The 16,759-nt window shown below is 39.6% G+C and overlaps 1 protein-coding gene across 1 annotated transcript; it reads left to right on the top strand.

Annotated features, from left to right (window-relative positions):
* Positions 1–399: 399 nt before the first annotated feature.
* Positions 400–3,682, top strand: LOC133304196 (squamosa promoter-binding-like protein 7). The gene is made up of 3 exons (XM_061504191.1): positions 400–1,283; positions 1,606–1,724; positions 3,121–3,682. The coding sequence occupies exons 1-3, from the start codon at positions 778–780 to the stop codon at positions 3,360–3,362; spliced, it is 867 nt and encodes a 288-aa protein (XP_061360175.1). The 5' UTR covers positions 400–777; the 3' UTR covers positions 3,363–3,682.
* The last annotated feature ends 13,077 nt before the right edge of the window (positions 3,683–16,759 follow it).

Below are 16,759 nucleotides of genomic sequence, written 5' to 3'. Positions count from 1 at the left end.
TAGTTTTATTTTAGTTCCTTAAAAACAAATTAGTTATCTAATATATGTGAAATTCAAAGTGAATCAAATTTAATTCTTTTAAGAAATTAATACGTGTCTTTTTTAAATTTGTGAAGATGACGATTTTAATTAATGAATCCACCTTGAATTTCTTAAAAATCTCATGATTAATTTTTTTTGTAAAATATTAAAATAAAAATCATATTTTTTATTATGAATCCAAAATCAACTTTCTTTTTTATATATACATTCATCCAATAAAAATTAAACACTCAGGCTCACACAATAACACGTAAAAGAAAAAAACACTTGTTACCAAAAAGAAAGAAAGAAAAAAACACTGTTTAAACACAGGTGTTTAATTCTCAATGGGGGTACCCACAACAGTTGCATGGAAGATGCCCTCCCAGAGAAGACCCAGTTCATTTTCACGTGTCTCTCTCTCTCTCATTCAACAAGTCTTTCTGTGGCGTTGCAGCCTTAACCTTAACCCCTTTGGACCATAACAAACAAAGCAACCTGCAAAACCTTCTGCATCCATTCTCTTCTCACCCTCTTTCCTCTTTTATACCAACATCAACAACAAAGCAAAAAGAAAAAAGCTTCACTCAGAAATGCCCTTCTCTCATCACTCTTTCGTTCACCTCCTTATAGCTATAAACCACTAGCCATGACTATAGCTAGCTACCATATTTGATGCCCTTGTTATTTCATACCCTCCTTGCACACGCTTTGCACCTAACTAGAAAAAGAAAGAGAGAGAGATAGAGAGAGAACATGTTCTGCCATAACAACAATATCAGAGAGCAAAATGGAAATAGTAACAGTAACAGTTTTGCTTTCTATTCATCATGGGAGCCCATTACTGCGGCGGAGAGCTCCGCCGCCGCCACCCGCCACCATCAGCTACCACTCTACGGAGGAGGTGGGTCCCACGTGTACCCAGACCCACATCTCACATGCTTGTACCTAGGTAAGGGGCATTACTTTGAGGAAACTAATGTTGCTAATGCTACTCATCTGGGAAAGCGACACGTTTACAGTGATGGTTTTGGCTTTGAGGGTAATAATAATAATAAGAGAGGCAAAGCCTACTGTGGAAGTGGTGGAGCTGCACCGTTTGCGGCGGCGATGGTGCCAAGATGTCAGGTGGAGGGGTGCCACGTGTCACTGTTGAACGCCAAGGAGTATCACAGAAGGCACAAAGTTTGTGATATGCATTCCAAGGCACCCAAAGCTGTAGTGTTAGGGATGGAGCAGAGATTCTGTCAGCAGTGTAGCAGGTGACTCTATCATTATCTCTGCTTAAATTATTTATTTTTTTGAAGATATATATTACTTTCAAATGTTATATTATATTTATTTTTTTATATCTGCTATTGTTTTAAGAAAAAGTTATATTTATAATTTTTTATAATTAAATATGTATTATCTTAATATATGTTATAGTTGATAACAGTTTATAAACAAGAAATTTATAAATATAACTTTTTTTTTTTTTGTAAATATAAATATAACTTAATCATAACCCTTTATATATATATGTTGCTTTTCAGGATTAGTTATGTGATTAATTAATTGAGATTATATGGAAATTGGGTTTAGGTTTCATGTGGTAACAGAGTTTGATGATTCAAAGAGGAGTTGTAGGAGAAGACTGGCTGGCCATAATGAGAGAAGAAGAAAGAGCTCTCATCATTCTGTTACTAGGAATTCTAAACAAGGTAACAACTATATTGGTTATTATTTGACCACCTATAAATATTGATTATTATCATGTTAATGCATAAGAGAATCTTTAAGTTTTTGTATTAATTAGGGACACTACACTTGCGATTATCGTCCCTCAAATTAATATTATGTTAGGAATAATTAGACATCTATAATGATCCTTTCAAGGAGGAAGCTCTATATATGTTAGGAACCCAGAATAAACGAAAGAATGCAAAAGTGACCAGTAGCTTGATGTAAGCGAAAAGTACTTAACTGCTTGAGTAATGAACCCTTTCGAACATTTTAGTTTTAGAATTTGGAGGAAAAAAAATTTATATGGAATGAAATGATTAACAATAGTATTTACATTTTAGTTTCATCATTGTTGTCCTTATTAATCTTCTGGTTAATTGCTTGACTTTGATATAGATTTCTTTTATATCACAACTATTATCATAATCATTTAGAGTGACACTTTTATAGCTTTTGAGTGACTTAATATATTAATGATATCAACTGCTTCGTTGGAACTCTTGTTCTATTGCAATATTTTCTACTAATTCTTTTTGTTTCCCCCAGTATATATATATATATACATATATATATTATTCTCATTTATTATTGAAGAAGTGAAACCGATACTATGAACAGTATGAAATGTACTCAATTACCGCCATCAACTGTGCATAATTGCACTAGTAGCTTCATATGATTATAGGAAGAAAAAGTTTAAGATTAACTTAAATTTACATGTAACTATTTGTCTTGTTGTGAGTAATTATGATTAGACGAATTTTTTGAATAGCATTCCTTGAAAAATAAAATAAAATACATAAACACAGAAGCAAGAGAGCACAAAAACTAAAACGCCACATTTTGGATAAGAAGTTATCAAAATGTCACGTTTAAGTCCCGCTGACTCTATTAGTAGCATCGCTTTTTCCCCATGTGGCCCAATCAGACAGTCTCATAGGGAGAAAACCTTTGGTGCAACATATGTAGATACATCCATATTAAAAGGAAAATTTTTTGAGACTTAAAAGAAATTATACAAAAAAATATGAGTTAAAATGGAAAAAAATTTCCAATCATGGATACTTAGTCAATGCGTGTCTGATTGGGTAATCTCGCTGGTGGAGTCAGCGTAACTTAATCAAAGCATTTTACCCAAAACATAGCTTTTTGGTTTTTGTCCCGAAGGAAGCCTATATTTAGTTCAGAAGTATCCATGCTCGACAGGTTTCGACTATAGTCATCTTGCTAATAAGATAAATAATATCACTGAACACAGTCTTTCACATTGATTTGACATCTAAATAACTTCATAAAAGTATACTGAACATATAACATTTTTCTTGACACACAATATTTTGATGTTGGGAGTTTTTCCCTACTCATGATCAACAGGGTGTGCTCTCTCTCTTCTGTCATATGGGAGTGAATATTCATGGCTTTCTCATGCTGATCTCTCCATAAGGTGCAGTGCAGCATTACGTGAATTGATAGCTGAAAACCGTGCTGCCCTCATGACTAGGAAGCTTGTTTTAGATAGAGACTGGAATTTTCCCCATCACGCAGTGGAAGACTTTAAGGACATACAACCTGACTCCGATTATTTTCCACAACAAATCTTTCCCCAGAAACAATAATAATGGTTCTAAACTTGGCCTGAGGTTGTTATCCACCAATTTGGATTCTCTCATTTTTTTTTCTTGTGTTAATTATAAGAAAGAAAGACACAAAAATATAGTAGGACTCATCTTTATTTGTGTTGGGTAATTAAATTTGATTTTGTGTCTTTTTTTCTCATTACATGCTTGTGTAATAAGAGGAAAACATAAAAGGAGAATCCGAATCTCTTATCCATGTATTGTAGCCATTTATGGACTGCCTAATAATTGGGAGGTATTTTTGTCTATGCTTTCCAAATCTTTTATTTGCTAAAAATAAAGTTTAGAAAACTTTTTTCCAGGTTGAGGCTGTTAGACTTTTAATTAGGGAAATGAATTGTAAGGATGTATTTACATATCCAGTTGTGAGGTGAAGTATATGCAACCCAATGTTTTTTTATATTCAATTCAACTACTTGAAATTGTATTGAATAATTTTATTCACTTATGCGTTTATTTTGTGGTACAATTACCTTCCATGCTGTAATTGATTGAGCATGAAAGATATCTATGACACAATTTGAGGGGAATTGTTGACCAATTATTAATTTCTTCCTAAAATAGAGCAATTAGTGATGTGATTGAGGGGGAGATTAATCAACTTATGTTGATCTGTAGAAAATTAGAAATATTTGTTATCAGCATGTCCCAGGAAATCAATATGAGAATTAGTTTCCATTATTAAACAGGATTGATTTTGTAATTATTTAACTTGCTTTTTACTCATTGGTTACTTGTATATATTATAATTACTCATATTTTATTCATCGAACAAGAATCAATGATTCACCTATGTATCTCTTGAATTTCAACAAATTGGAATTCTGAAAAGACACACAATGAACAAAAATAGAACAGCCCATGCTTTTGTCTAACATGGGCTTGTCATGTGCGCATGGGATCCCCTACTTGCAGCATATGACAGTGTTAGTGTTTTTTTATTTGGGTTTCATGTAAAAATAGTTTAAGGAAAATAAAGGTTCACTATTTCTAAAATTACGATATACCAGAAGCTTAATAATAAATTAGAATAATACTAGTAAATGACTTGTTAATAAAAGTTCATAAGCATGAATTGTACCTAAAACCATTTTGTCAAAGGCGTGTGAGCCAGCCAATTTAGCGTTTGTGTTAAACCTTAGTAAAGTACTTTTTTGGATCATCAATAAAAATGAGGAGGTCTATTTTAATCCCTTAAAATAAAATGCGACTCGTGGTCTCTCTGAAATTCTAAATAGATTTAGTTAGTGAAATCGTGGTTTATTTGAAATTCAAAAAAAACTTACGTTAGTCTACCAAAAAGACTAACATGTATCTATTTTGAATTTCAGAAGAAGTACGATTAGATTTTTTTTTTTTTCTATAAGGAATTAAATTTTGTCTTAATATATTTGTTGAGAACTTTACTCTAAACATTATATAAATGGTGAGAGTAACAGAGAAGGATGGCTGAAGCACGAGCATTGATGGACATAGAGATTCAGAAAAAGTTATTCGCTAGCTGAGTTGCAACACGAAATTTGAAGTAGTATTTAAGATGCGCAAATGCAGGCAAAGATGGAAGCACTTTTAACAATGATAATTTGTTAATTTCTACGAGTCTAAGTTCAATAGTATTGAGCATTTCTTGGTGTAAAATTTCGATGTTAGTGTTTGCTCATTGTATTTGATAGTTCATGTATCTAGTATCTATCACGGTTTATGTATGTAGTATTTATTGAGATTCATACCATGGAAATAGATAATCTATATATGATAGTTAATTACTTATATTTATTCTTAGAGAGATATAATATAAAAACCTATTAATGAATTTTCACTTCTAAGCTTAACTTTTGAGCTGAAATTGTTTTTTACATTGTATCAGCCCCAACGGTGGATTGTGTAACACCCCGTATATATCCGGCAATGTTATCATAATATCGTATTAAGCTGCGCTTAATTAAAAATGCGGAATTACTTTTTCTTTTCAATTATGATGCCATTTAACATTACCAACTTGCTTAATAATCAATTAATAAAACATCGCCGGTATGTAATTGCAATAAAACAGCTAACTGAAAAACCTCGTAACATAGATAATATAAGTGTGGCTCTAGTCACGGAGCTACAACAACGTAGACCGGACCATCTAACAGTTTATACAACTCCAATCTAAAAGTATAACGGAAATTGTCATGGACAATCCCCATGCTCACTCAAATAAGGCAACATGCCCAACATCAGTCTCAACAACAACATATCATAAATAGCGAAAAACATAAACAGCATCCAAATCCAGTCATGCTAACATAAAGCAGTAAAACATAATCAGCTAAGCTCCGGCCTCCTGTCGCCTGAGGCATCAATACCCATACTACCTGATCCTGAAATAAGCATTCCCCAAACGTGGGGTAAGATCTCTAATCTAGAAATCTCAGTAAGTCAGTGAGTCCTCAAGGATCTTCCACCCCAAGCTCACTTACATGTGCAATATAAGTTCAAAAGCAGTTTATCATTTATCATTTCTAAAATAATGCAATGCAGCAGATAATCATGCCATGTGTGTCAATACTAATCTACTGGCCAGAGACAGTGCAGGTATACGTCTATCATCTACACACCGTGCAAGTACCACTTGTATTCACCCCGGTACACCGTCTTGTATGGCGCTACATACTCAGGCTTCCCGTCAAGAAGAAACAACACATGCATATTAAAAGCCATTACATGTAAAGTTCAATCAACATATCAAATATCCAAAAGCGTGTCCACAGCATGCATAAACCATACCCCCATGGGACATGGTGGAACCATAACATGGCTAAACCGAGGACACGAAAGCTTACCTCGCAAGCTAGCTATCCAATAACCAAGAGTCCACAGCTCAACGTCCAAACACAGCAGATTCACAATCTGTTATGGACCAATACTATATAAATAATAATGCAACACAAGCATATAACTTAAAGACAACGCATTTCCTTACGTTTTACGTCTTAAAGCTCCATACCAAGCCATAAGTCCTTAATCACAACAATTCTGACTTAGTTTAATTAAAACAGAAGTTCAACTTCCTCAATCTAGGGTCCACAAACCCCCAATAGCCTACTGTCCTCACAGGTTCTTCGAAATCCCGGATATTCCTCGGGACCATATCCGGATATTCAATATCCGGATATCTAACTGGACATATCCGGATATGCAATATCCGGATATCCAGAATCCCATATCCGGATATCACATATCCAGATACTCAAAACCCATATCTGGATATCACATATCCGGATATTTCACGATAGAATGCAGAAAATGCATTTCATGAAGATATCCTTCCAAGGTTGGGTTTTTTAATGATTTTAAGCACCTAAACATGCATTTCTAGGTGTGTTCAACATTACCCACAACAAGTTATCATCTTTAAGCCTTAACATGTATCAAGCTTTCATTTTTAAGCATTAAACTCATGATCAAAGGTTGGTACACATACCAAAGGCTTAAAACAGAAGAAGAGGTTGCTCTTTGGAGCTCATAATTAGCCCCTCAAGACTGACTCAACAAGGTGCACGAAAATGGATCAACAAGCTTGGACCTTTCAACACAAAGGAAGCTCCTTGGACTTCACAATGCCAAAACAAAGGCTCCCACAAACAAGCAACCCAAGTCAGCCTCAAAACCTCACACACAGCAGCTCTCTCAACTCAGAAAAGACCAGCAATGGAGTCCCAAAGCTAACTCTCACCCTCACCAAGTGTCTCCCAAGTGAAAGTGTGAAGAAAATCAAGAAAGGAAGTGTCTTGGACCCAAAATGGAGATGAAACCCCAAGGAGCAGCCAAGCTAATCAGCCACCCTCACTCACTGACGTAGAGAATGTAATATGGCCTAGGGTTTAGTGCCCACTAAGGCTTATATAGTGGTTTAACAATTAAACACACAGTATTAACTTTAATTGCTACGCTTAGAATTTTAATCCCAAACTTTGGATTATGAAACTACATAATTTTCTAAGATTTATCATATTTTTCTTATAATTTTCTGAGCACTTTTCTGGTACGCGCTTTTCCAAGCCAGTACCGGTTTCTAGCACCAGTTCTCATTATCTGGACTTGAAACTCGTTTTACAAGTCCTACATATTATTCTAGTAATTAACATGCACTTACTTTAATTTTCCGGGACACTTTTTCGGTACTCATTTACATCGACTAGCAGAACTGGTATCTGCACTTTTCTTCCGAAAAGCGACTTTCAGCAATATTACCCACTTACTATAATTATTAGGGTCAATTATGGAATCATTTCCTAATTTTGCATAATTTATTAATTAAATTCCTTAATTAACGGTGCGGGTTCTTACATTCACCCCACCTTTTTAGGATTTTGACCTCAAAATCAGAAACATACCTGGTCGAAACTCGGGGTACTGCCGGAGAAGCTCATCCTCACGCTCCCATGTACACTCCTCGGGAGTCCTTCCGGTCCACTGCACCTTGACCATCGGAATGATCTTGCTCCTCAGCTGCTTCTCGCCACGATCGAGAATCTGTAGTGGTCCTACGGGAGTCTTTAAGTTCTCCCGAACTTCAACATCATCCGGTTGCACCACGTGCGAAGGATCTGCTATGTACCTCCGAAGCTGAGACACGTGAAACACGTCGTGGATGTTAGCTAGGGTCGGAGGCAAGGCAAGCCGGTAGGCAACAGGTCCTACCCTACCAAGAATCTGGTATGGCCCAATAAACTGCGGGCTCAGCTTCCTCACTTCGAGTGCCCGTCCAACACCGGTGACAGGTGAAAGTCTCACAAACACGTGCTCACCCTCACTGAATTCCAGTGGTCGATGCTTGACATCGTAGTAGCTCTTCTGACGATTCTTATCCTGCTTCAGCTTTTCCCTAATCATTTGGATCTGCATGGTGGTATCTTGGACAAAGTCCAAGCCAAACAACTCACGATCCCCAACCTCCGACCAATAGGTAGGTGTACGACACCTCCTACCGTAGAGCGCCTCGTAGGGTGCCATGCCCAGGCTAGCATGAAAACTGTTGTTATAAGAAAACTCTACCAATGGCAGGTACCTATCCCATGCCGAGCCCTGCTCCAACGTGCAAGCCCGCAACATGTCCTCCAAGGTCTGGATAGTCCGCTCAGTCTGTCCATCAGTCTGAGGGTGATAGGCGGTACTCAATCTCAACTGCGTACCAAAAGCTCCATGCAGCGCCTCCCAGAACCGAGATGTGAACTTCGGGTCCCTATCACTGATGATACTCACGGGCACCCCGTGAAGCCTCACAATCTCGCGAACATACAGTTTGGCCAACTGCTCTGTAGTGAAGCTCACCTTCACTGGAAGAAAATGGGTAGACTTCGTCAGTCTGTCCACAATGACCCATATCGAGTCACAGCCAACATGAGTCTTCGGCAGACCCACAACGAAGTCCATGGAAATGCTCTCCCATTTCCACTCCGGAATCTCAAGAGGTTGAAGCTTACCAGACAACTTCTGGTGTTCAATCTTCACTTTCTGGCAAACCAAACATTTGGACACAAAGATAGCAACATCTTTCTTCATGCCCGGCCACCAGAAGTTCTTCTTCAAGTCTTGATACATCTTAGTAGCACCAGGGTGGATAGAAAATTGACCATTATGGCCTTCTGCCATAACCTCTTCTGTCAACGGACCTCGAGGAACCACAATCCTCCGCTGGAACAAAAGCAATCCATCATCATTCCAAGACACACCGTCTTGGTTCTTCACATAATCCAGACACTCTCTGAACTTGTGCCTCTTTAATCTTTTCTAGCAGCTCGTTCACAACATCTGATGCTTCCAACCCGAGAAGTACGCTCGCACACGGAGCGGTCACTGCCAAGTGACGGAACTTCTCAATCACATCGAAGTTACCAAGTAGCAAACTGGATGAACTACTGGATTTCCGACTCAAAGTATCAGCTACCACATTGGCCTTGCCAGGATGATACCTTAGCTCAAAGTCTTAGTCCCTTATGAACTCCATCCATCTCCTCTGCCTCATGTTCAACTCCTTCTGGTCGAAGAGATACTTCAAACTCTTGTGGTCACTGAACACCACAAACCTCAAACCAAAAAGATAATGCCTCCAAATCTTGAAAGCAAACACAATCGCAGCCAACTCCAAATCATGAGTCGGGTAGTTCTCCTCATGAGTCTTCAATTGCCTCGAAGCAAAAGCAACAGCTCTACCAGACTGCATCAGCACACAGCCCAGCCCCTTTCCAGAAGCATCACAGTAAAGCTCAAACTGCTCCTCAGGATCAGGAAGGATCAACACAGGTGAAGAAGTCAATCTCTCCTTCAACTCCTGAAAGCACGCCTCACACTGGTGAGTCCACACAAATGGAGTCTCCTTTCGGGTAAGGCGAGTCAAAGGGAGAACCATCGTGGAAAAACCCTTGATGAACCTCCGATAGTAACCTGCCAAACCTAAGAAGCTCCTCACCTCCGTAGCTGTCTTGGGTCTCTCCCAATCCAACACGGCCTCAATCTTGTTGGGATCCACTGCAACTCCATCTGCTGAAATCACATGCCCCAGAAACTTGACTGATTTGAGCCAAAACTCACACTTAGAAGGTTTAGCATAAAGCTTTTTCTCCTTCAGCACTTGTAGAACTATCATCAGATGCTCCGCATGCTCCTCCTCAGTCTTGGAGTAGATCAGAATATCATCAATGAAGACAATCACAAACTGATCTAAATACGGCTGGAAAATCCTGTTCATGTAATCCATGAACTCTGCCGGCGCATTTGTGAGTCCAAACGGAATCACCAAATACTCAAAATGAGCGTATCTCGAACGAAACGCGGTCTTCGGGACATCTTCCGGCTTCACCCGAATCTGATGGTATCCGGACCGGAGATCAATCTTGGAATACACACAAGCGCCCCTGAGCTGATCCAACAGATCATCGATCCGAGGAAGGGGATACTTGTTCTTGATTGTCACCTTGTTCAACTGCCTGTAGTCGGTGCACAATCGCATTGTCCCGTCCTTCTTCTTCACAAAGATAACTGGTGCTCCCCAAGGAGACACACTCGGTCTAAAGAAATCTTTCGCCGAAAGATCCTCAATATGCTTCTTAAGCTCAGCCAACTCTGGTGGCGACATCCGATAAGGAGCTAAAGAAATCGGCCCCACACCGGGCAACAAGTCGATGGAGAACTCTATCTCCCGCTGCGGTGGAAACTCAGGGATCTCCTCAGGAAACACCTCCAGGAACTCCCCCACCACAGGAATGCCAGTGACATCCTCCTGTGTCCCACTCACCAAACCACCCAACATGACATAACCCAATGCCCCTGCTCGCAACGCTCTCCTGGCCTGCAGCAGTGAAATGTATGGCGAGGAACTAGCTGTGGAATCACACGGAGACATCACCACGCGCTTTGCACATCAATCAATCAATGCACAGTTTCTAGACAACCAATCCATGCCCAGAATAATCTCAAGGTTGGCCATCGGCAATCCTATCAGATCTACCGAGAACTCACGGCCATCCCACTGAAACGCTACATCGCGAGGTACAGTGGTAGAATCACAAACTTCTCCAGTGGCGGTAGTCACCCGCAACGGTGGAGAAATCACAGCACTGGGCAACTCAAGCCCCAAAGCAATCGGGGTAGCAACAAACGAATGAGTAGCCCCGGAATCAAAGATAGCATCAACAAAAGAATCACCAATAGACACAGTACCTCTGACAAGGTTCGGAGCGCGGTCTGACTGCTGCCTATCCAGTGTATACACTCTCCCAACAGAAGGTGGCACTGCAGGTGCCGAAGAAGATGCCATCGGAACCATCTGCAAAGGAACTGCCTGAACAGCTGCAGCTCTCGCCGTCGACGACGGACAATCTCTAGAGAAGTGGCCCTCCTTGACACACTTGAAGCACAACAACTGCCCCGTAGCACAGCGTCCCACATGCTCCTTCCCACATCCCGAACATCTCGGAGTGGTAGGAGGCCTAGCAGAACTCCCGTGATGTGAAACAGCTCTCTTGAACTGACCAGGCGCCTGCCTAGTCGCTAACTGCTTTCCCTTGCCCTTATCAGCAAACCTCCTGTCCTTCCAAGAAGTAGGAGCAGGAGTGGAACCACCTGTTCCCTTGCTCTCCTAACCTTGGCCCTCTTGGCCTTGCTTGCTATGCAGACATCCTCAATGTCCTTACACTGCTGAACCAGTGTACCAAAGTCCCTCGAAGCAGCTCCAGCAAGATGCTTAGCAATCACCTCACTAAGTCCCCTGCGGAACTTAGCAGCCAGAAACAACGGAGTAGGAGGAACCATCCTGAAGTGTGCAAACTTCACTAGCTCATTAAACTTAGCCAGGTACTCATCAACAGACATCGAGCCCTGTACCAAACGATCAAACTCTCCCTGCTTCCTCTCTTGCGCATCATAGGGAAAGTATCGGCCCAGAAAGCACTCCTCAAAGAATGGCCACGTCATGACACGGCCCTGCCTCTCAAAAGCACGAGAGGTGTGCGTCCACCACTCATGGGCATCGCCCTCCAGCGTGTAGGTTGAGAACATCAGCTTCTGTGGGTCTGTACACTGCATAATCCGAAAAATCTTGTCCAGCGACTCTAGCCATCTCGCAGCAGCAATAGGATCCAAGGACCCCTCAAACACAGGTGGCTTATGCTTCCTGAAAGCATTCAGCCGGCGATCGATCACATCACGATCCTCAGCAATCCCCACAAGGGGCTCCCCCGTCTCAGCGGCATGAGTAGCACTGCCGATGTGACTATGGCTCTCCTCCTGAACACTAGGTGGAGGCGGTGGTGGTGGAGCCTGGCCAACAGCAGGACCAGCTCTCATCTCCTCCAACATGACTCTCATCATCGTCATGTTCGCCATCCTGTTCGCCTCGAGGACTTCCTCAGTGGTCCTCCGGTTCGCTTCACGAACCTCAGCTGCGGCTATCCGGTTCGCCTCGCGGACAGCTTCCATCATTGCCGCGTTGGCCACTCTAGCGGCCTCCTGATCGACTATCCTAGCCGCCTGCATCTCAGCCAATGCAGTCAGGATAGGATCTGGTTGATCCTAAGAAGTCTCTCGTGTTCTCCCGGACCTTACCATGACTCTGCACAAGTTACACAAATTATGAGTTGATCAGGCCCACGTAATGTGATCACATATACAGCATCATAATAAAATTCGACGGAGTAAACACAAAGACCGACACAACCAAACAACCTAGCAATTGCAATACATACAGGCTTTTCCCTCGAACCATTACTCTGATACCATAAATGTAACACCCCGTATATATCCGGCAATGTTATCATAATATCGTATTAAGCTGCGCTTAATTAAAAATGCGGAATTGCTTTTTCTTTTCAATTATGATGCCATTAACATACTAACTTGCTTAATAATCAATTAATAAAACATCGCCTGTATGTAATTGCAATAAAACAGCTAACTGAAAAACCTCGTAACATTGATAATATAAGTGTGGCTCTAGTCACGGAGCTACAACAACGTAGACCGGACCATCTAACAGTTTATACAACTCCAATCTAAAAGTACTAACGGAAAGTGTCATGGACAATCCCCATGCTCACTCAAATAAGGAAACATGCCCAACATCAGTCTCAACAACAACATATCATAAATAGCGGAAAACATAAACAGCATCCAAATCCAGTCATGCTAACATAAAGCAGTAAAACATAATCAGCTAAGCTCCGGCCTCCTGCTGCCCGAGGCATCAGTACCCATACTACCTGATCCTGAAATAAGCATTCCCCAAACGTGGGGTAAGATCTCTAATCTAGAAATCTCAGTAAGTCAGTGAGTCCTCAAGGATCTTCCACCCCAAGCTCACTTACATGTGCAATATAAGTTCAAAAGCAGTTTATCATTTATCATTTCTAAAACAATGCAATGCAGCAGATAATCATGCCATGTGTGTCAATACTAATCTACTGGCCAGAGACAGTGCAGGTATACGTCTATCACCTACACACCGTGCAAGTACCACTTGCATTCACCCCGGTACACCGTCTTGTATGGCGCTACATACTCAGGCTTCCCGTCAAGATGAAACAACACATGCATATTAAAAGCCATTACATGTAAAGTTCAATCAACATATCAAATATCCAAAAACATGTACACAACATGCATAAACCATACCCCCATGGGACATGGTGGAACCACAACATGGCTAAACCGAGGACACGAAAGCTTACCTCGCAAGCTAGCTATCCAATAACCAAGAGTCCACAGCTCAACGTCCAAACACAGCAGATTCATAATCTGTTATGGACCAATACTATATCAATAATAATGCAACACAAGCATATAACTTAAAGACAACGCCTTTCCTTACGTTTTATGTCTTAAAGCTCCATACCAAGCCATAAGTCCTTAATCACAACGATTCTGACTTAGTTTAATTAAAACAGAAGTTCAACTTCCTCAATCTAGGGTCCACAAACCCCCAATAGCCTACTGTCCTCACAGCACAGTTACTGTTCTTCGAAATCTCGGAATATCCGGATATTCCTCGGGACCATATTCGGATATTCAATATCCGGATATCTAACTGGACATATCCGGATATGCAATATCCGGATATCCAGAATCCCATATCCGGATATCACATATCCAGATACTCAAAACCCATATCCGGATATCACATATCCGGATATTCATCGGGCACATATCCGGATATTTCACGACAGAATGCAGAAAATGTATTTCGTGAAGATATCCTTCCATGGTTGGGTTTTTTTAACGATTTTAAGCACCTAAACATGCATTTCTAGGTGTGTTCAACATTACCCACAACAAGTTATCATCTTTAAGCCTTAACATGCATCAAGCTTTCATTTTTAAGCATTAAACTCATGATCAAAGGTTGGTACACATACCAAAGGCTTAAAACAGAAGAAGAGATTGCTCTTTGGAGCTCACAATCAGCCCCTCAAGACTGACTCAACAAGGTGCACGAAAATGGATCAACAAGCTTGGACCTTTCAACACAAAGGAAGCTCCTTGGACCTCACAATGCCAAAACAAAGGCTCCCACAAACAAGAAACCCAAGTCAGCCTCAAAACCTCACACACAGCAGCTCTCTCAACTCAGAAAAGACCAGCAATGGAGTCCCAAAGCTAACTCTCACCCTCACCAAGTGTCTCCCAAGTGAAAGTGTGAAGAAAATCAAGAAAGGAAGTGTCTTGGACCCAAAATGGAGAAGAAACCCCAAGGAGCAGCCAAGCTAATCAGCCACCCTCACTCACTGACGTAGAGAATGTAATATGGCCTAGGGTTTAGTGCCCACTAAGGCTTATATAGTGGTTTAACAATTAAACACACAGTATTAACTTTAATTTCTACGCTTAACATTTTAATCCCAAACTTTGGATTATGAAACTACATAATTTTCTAAGATTTATCATATTTTTCTTATAATTTTCTGAGCACTTTTCTGGTACGCGCTTTTCCAAGCCAGTACCGGTTTCTAGCACCAGTTCTCATTATCTGAACTTGAAACTCGTTTTACAAGTCCTACATATTATTCTAGTAATTAACATGCACTTACTTTAATTTTTTGGGACACTTTTTTGGTACTCATTTATACCGACTAGTAGAACCGGTATCTGCACTTTTCTTCCGAAAAACAACTTTTAGCAATATTACCCACTTACTATAATTATTAAAGCCTCATAATAATTATTAGGGTCAATTATAGAATCATTTCCTAATTTTGCATAATTTATTAATTAAATTCTTTAATTAACGGTGCGGGTTCTTACAGATTGACTTGTGGTGATATGAGTATTTGAAGATGTGGGAAGCTAATGTCTTAATGAGTATATCCAAGTCTTGATAGAAGAGCCAATGTCTTGATGAGAAGCCAAACATTGTTGAACTCCATAAATATTCGAAAAAGCTTTTCTTGAGGCTCTACTAAAAAAAACAAGAATTAATGTTGGACAAATTCCATCCCTCAAAGGTATAATTTTGTCCCTAAAAAAATTAGGGATGAAAAATTTTCTCTCTCTGAATAGCTCCTTTATTTCTGTCCCAAATAGGGGCAAAATAATCCCATCCCTAGTTTGCATGTTTCATACTTAATTTGCATGTTCTGTCCCTAATATGATAGAAAAAAGGGATTCGAAGGAGGGTGAAATTTGTACCTATTAGGGACGAAACTCGTTCATCCTTAATAGGGACGAAATATGTCCACCCCTAACAGGGACAAAATGTGTTCATCCTTAATTTATCCCTATTTTTGATATTTCCAATTAATAAAAATATTTCATTTGTTTAAAAAAATTACACCTAATAGTCACCATACAATAAAACCATCGAATTCCCATAATCAATTTAACCTAGTTTGAATCTCACAGTAATTATAATCATATAAATTATCATAGTCGCAACCATGTAAGCTGAGAAATCTTCATGATCAAAAAGTACTACAGAAACAAAAATAACAAATACACCAAAAGTCAAACTCAATTTCAAGTAACAAGTATTGTTCTCGAAGTGTATAAAAAGAATAATACAAAATGGCTATCAACTATCCTCATGTAAGTGGGCTTCACTATCATCATCATCATCAAACATTTAAGGGCTTGAATCTACTTGCCTCTGCACTTAAACCAAAAATACGGCCCTATTTGCTCACATCACTAGCAACCTGCAAGAACAATTCATTGTCAGATTGGTGGGTGGATGCGACATTTCTAGTCACCAAAACATTATCGTGTTTGTTCCTCCACTTTAAGAAGTCTTCCTGAAAATAAACAAGTTACATCGGTTATAAATACACGTGGCATTTCTTTAAACAAGTAGGCTTTTCATAAAGGGCATGTTATTATGATACTAGTTAACGTCATACATATCTAATACCTATAACTCTTGGCTAGTAGGAGTCAAACTAGATCAAGTTACGCACAAAGAGGCAGGTTGTTAATATGAAATTAGATCAAAATAATTATTGATCAAATCCTAGAATCTGTCTGTGTCAACACAGTTCTTTTAGGTCTTCCTATCCCTGTTTTATGTTAGAAGAAAATGCATGAATAAACACAACTAATCAGGGAGTTCTACCATAATGTTCACTTCACCCTTTCTTTAAATAAATTACTTTAAAATAGAAAATTTCATCCCTAAATTTGTCTTTATTAGGGACAGATTATTTTCCCTCCCTATTAGGGACAGATTTAAAAAATAAAAAATATTTCATCCCTAATTCTGTCCCAAAATGGGACGGATAATATTATGTCCCTAATAGGGATGAAATTAACGACAAATTCTAGAAATTAAAATTATTTTGTCCATAAGTCGTCCCTACTAGATGTAAAAAAAAATGACTGCACAACACCACAAGAGGGGAGGTGAA

This window comes from Gastrolobium bilobum, unplaced genomic scaffold (genome assembly GCF_033153095.1).
Source record: "Gastrolobium bilobum isolate Gb01-03AN ecotype WA unplaced genomic scaffold, APGP_CSIRO_Gbil_v1 utg12522, whole genome shotgun sequence".
Lineage (NCBI taxonomy): Eukaryota > Viridiplantae > Streptophyta > Magnoliopsida > Fabales > Fabaceae > Gastrolobium > Gastrolobium bilobum.
This window is presented reverse-complemented; position numbering and strand designations above follow the sequence as displayed.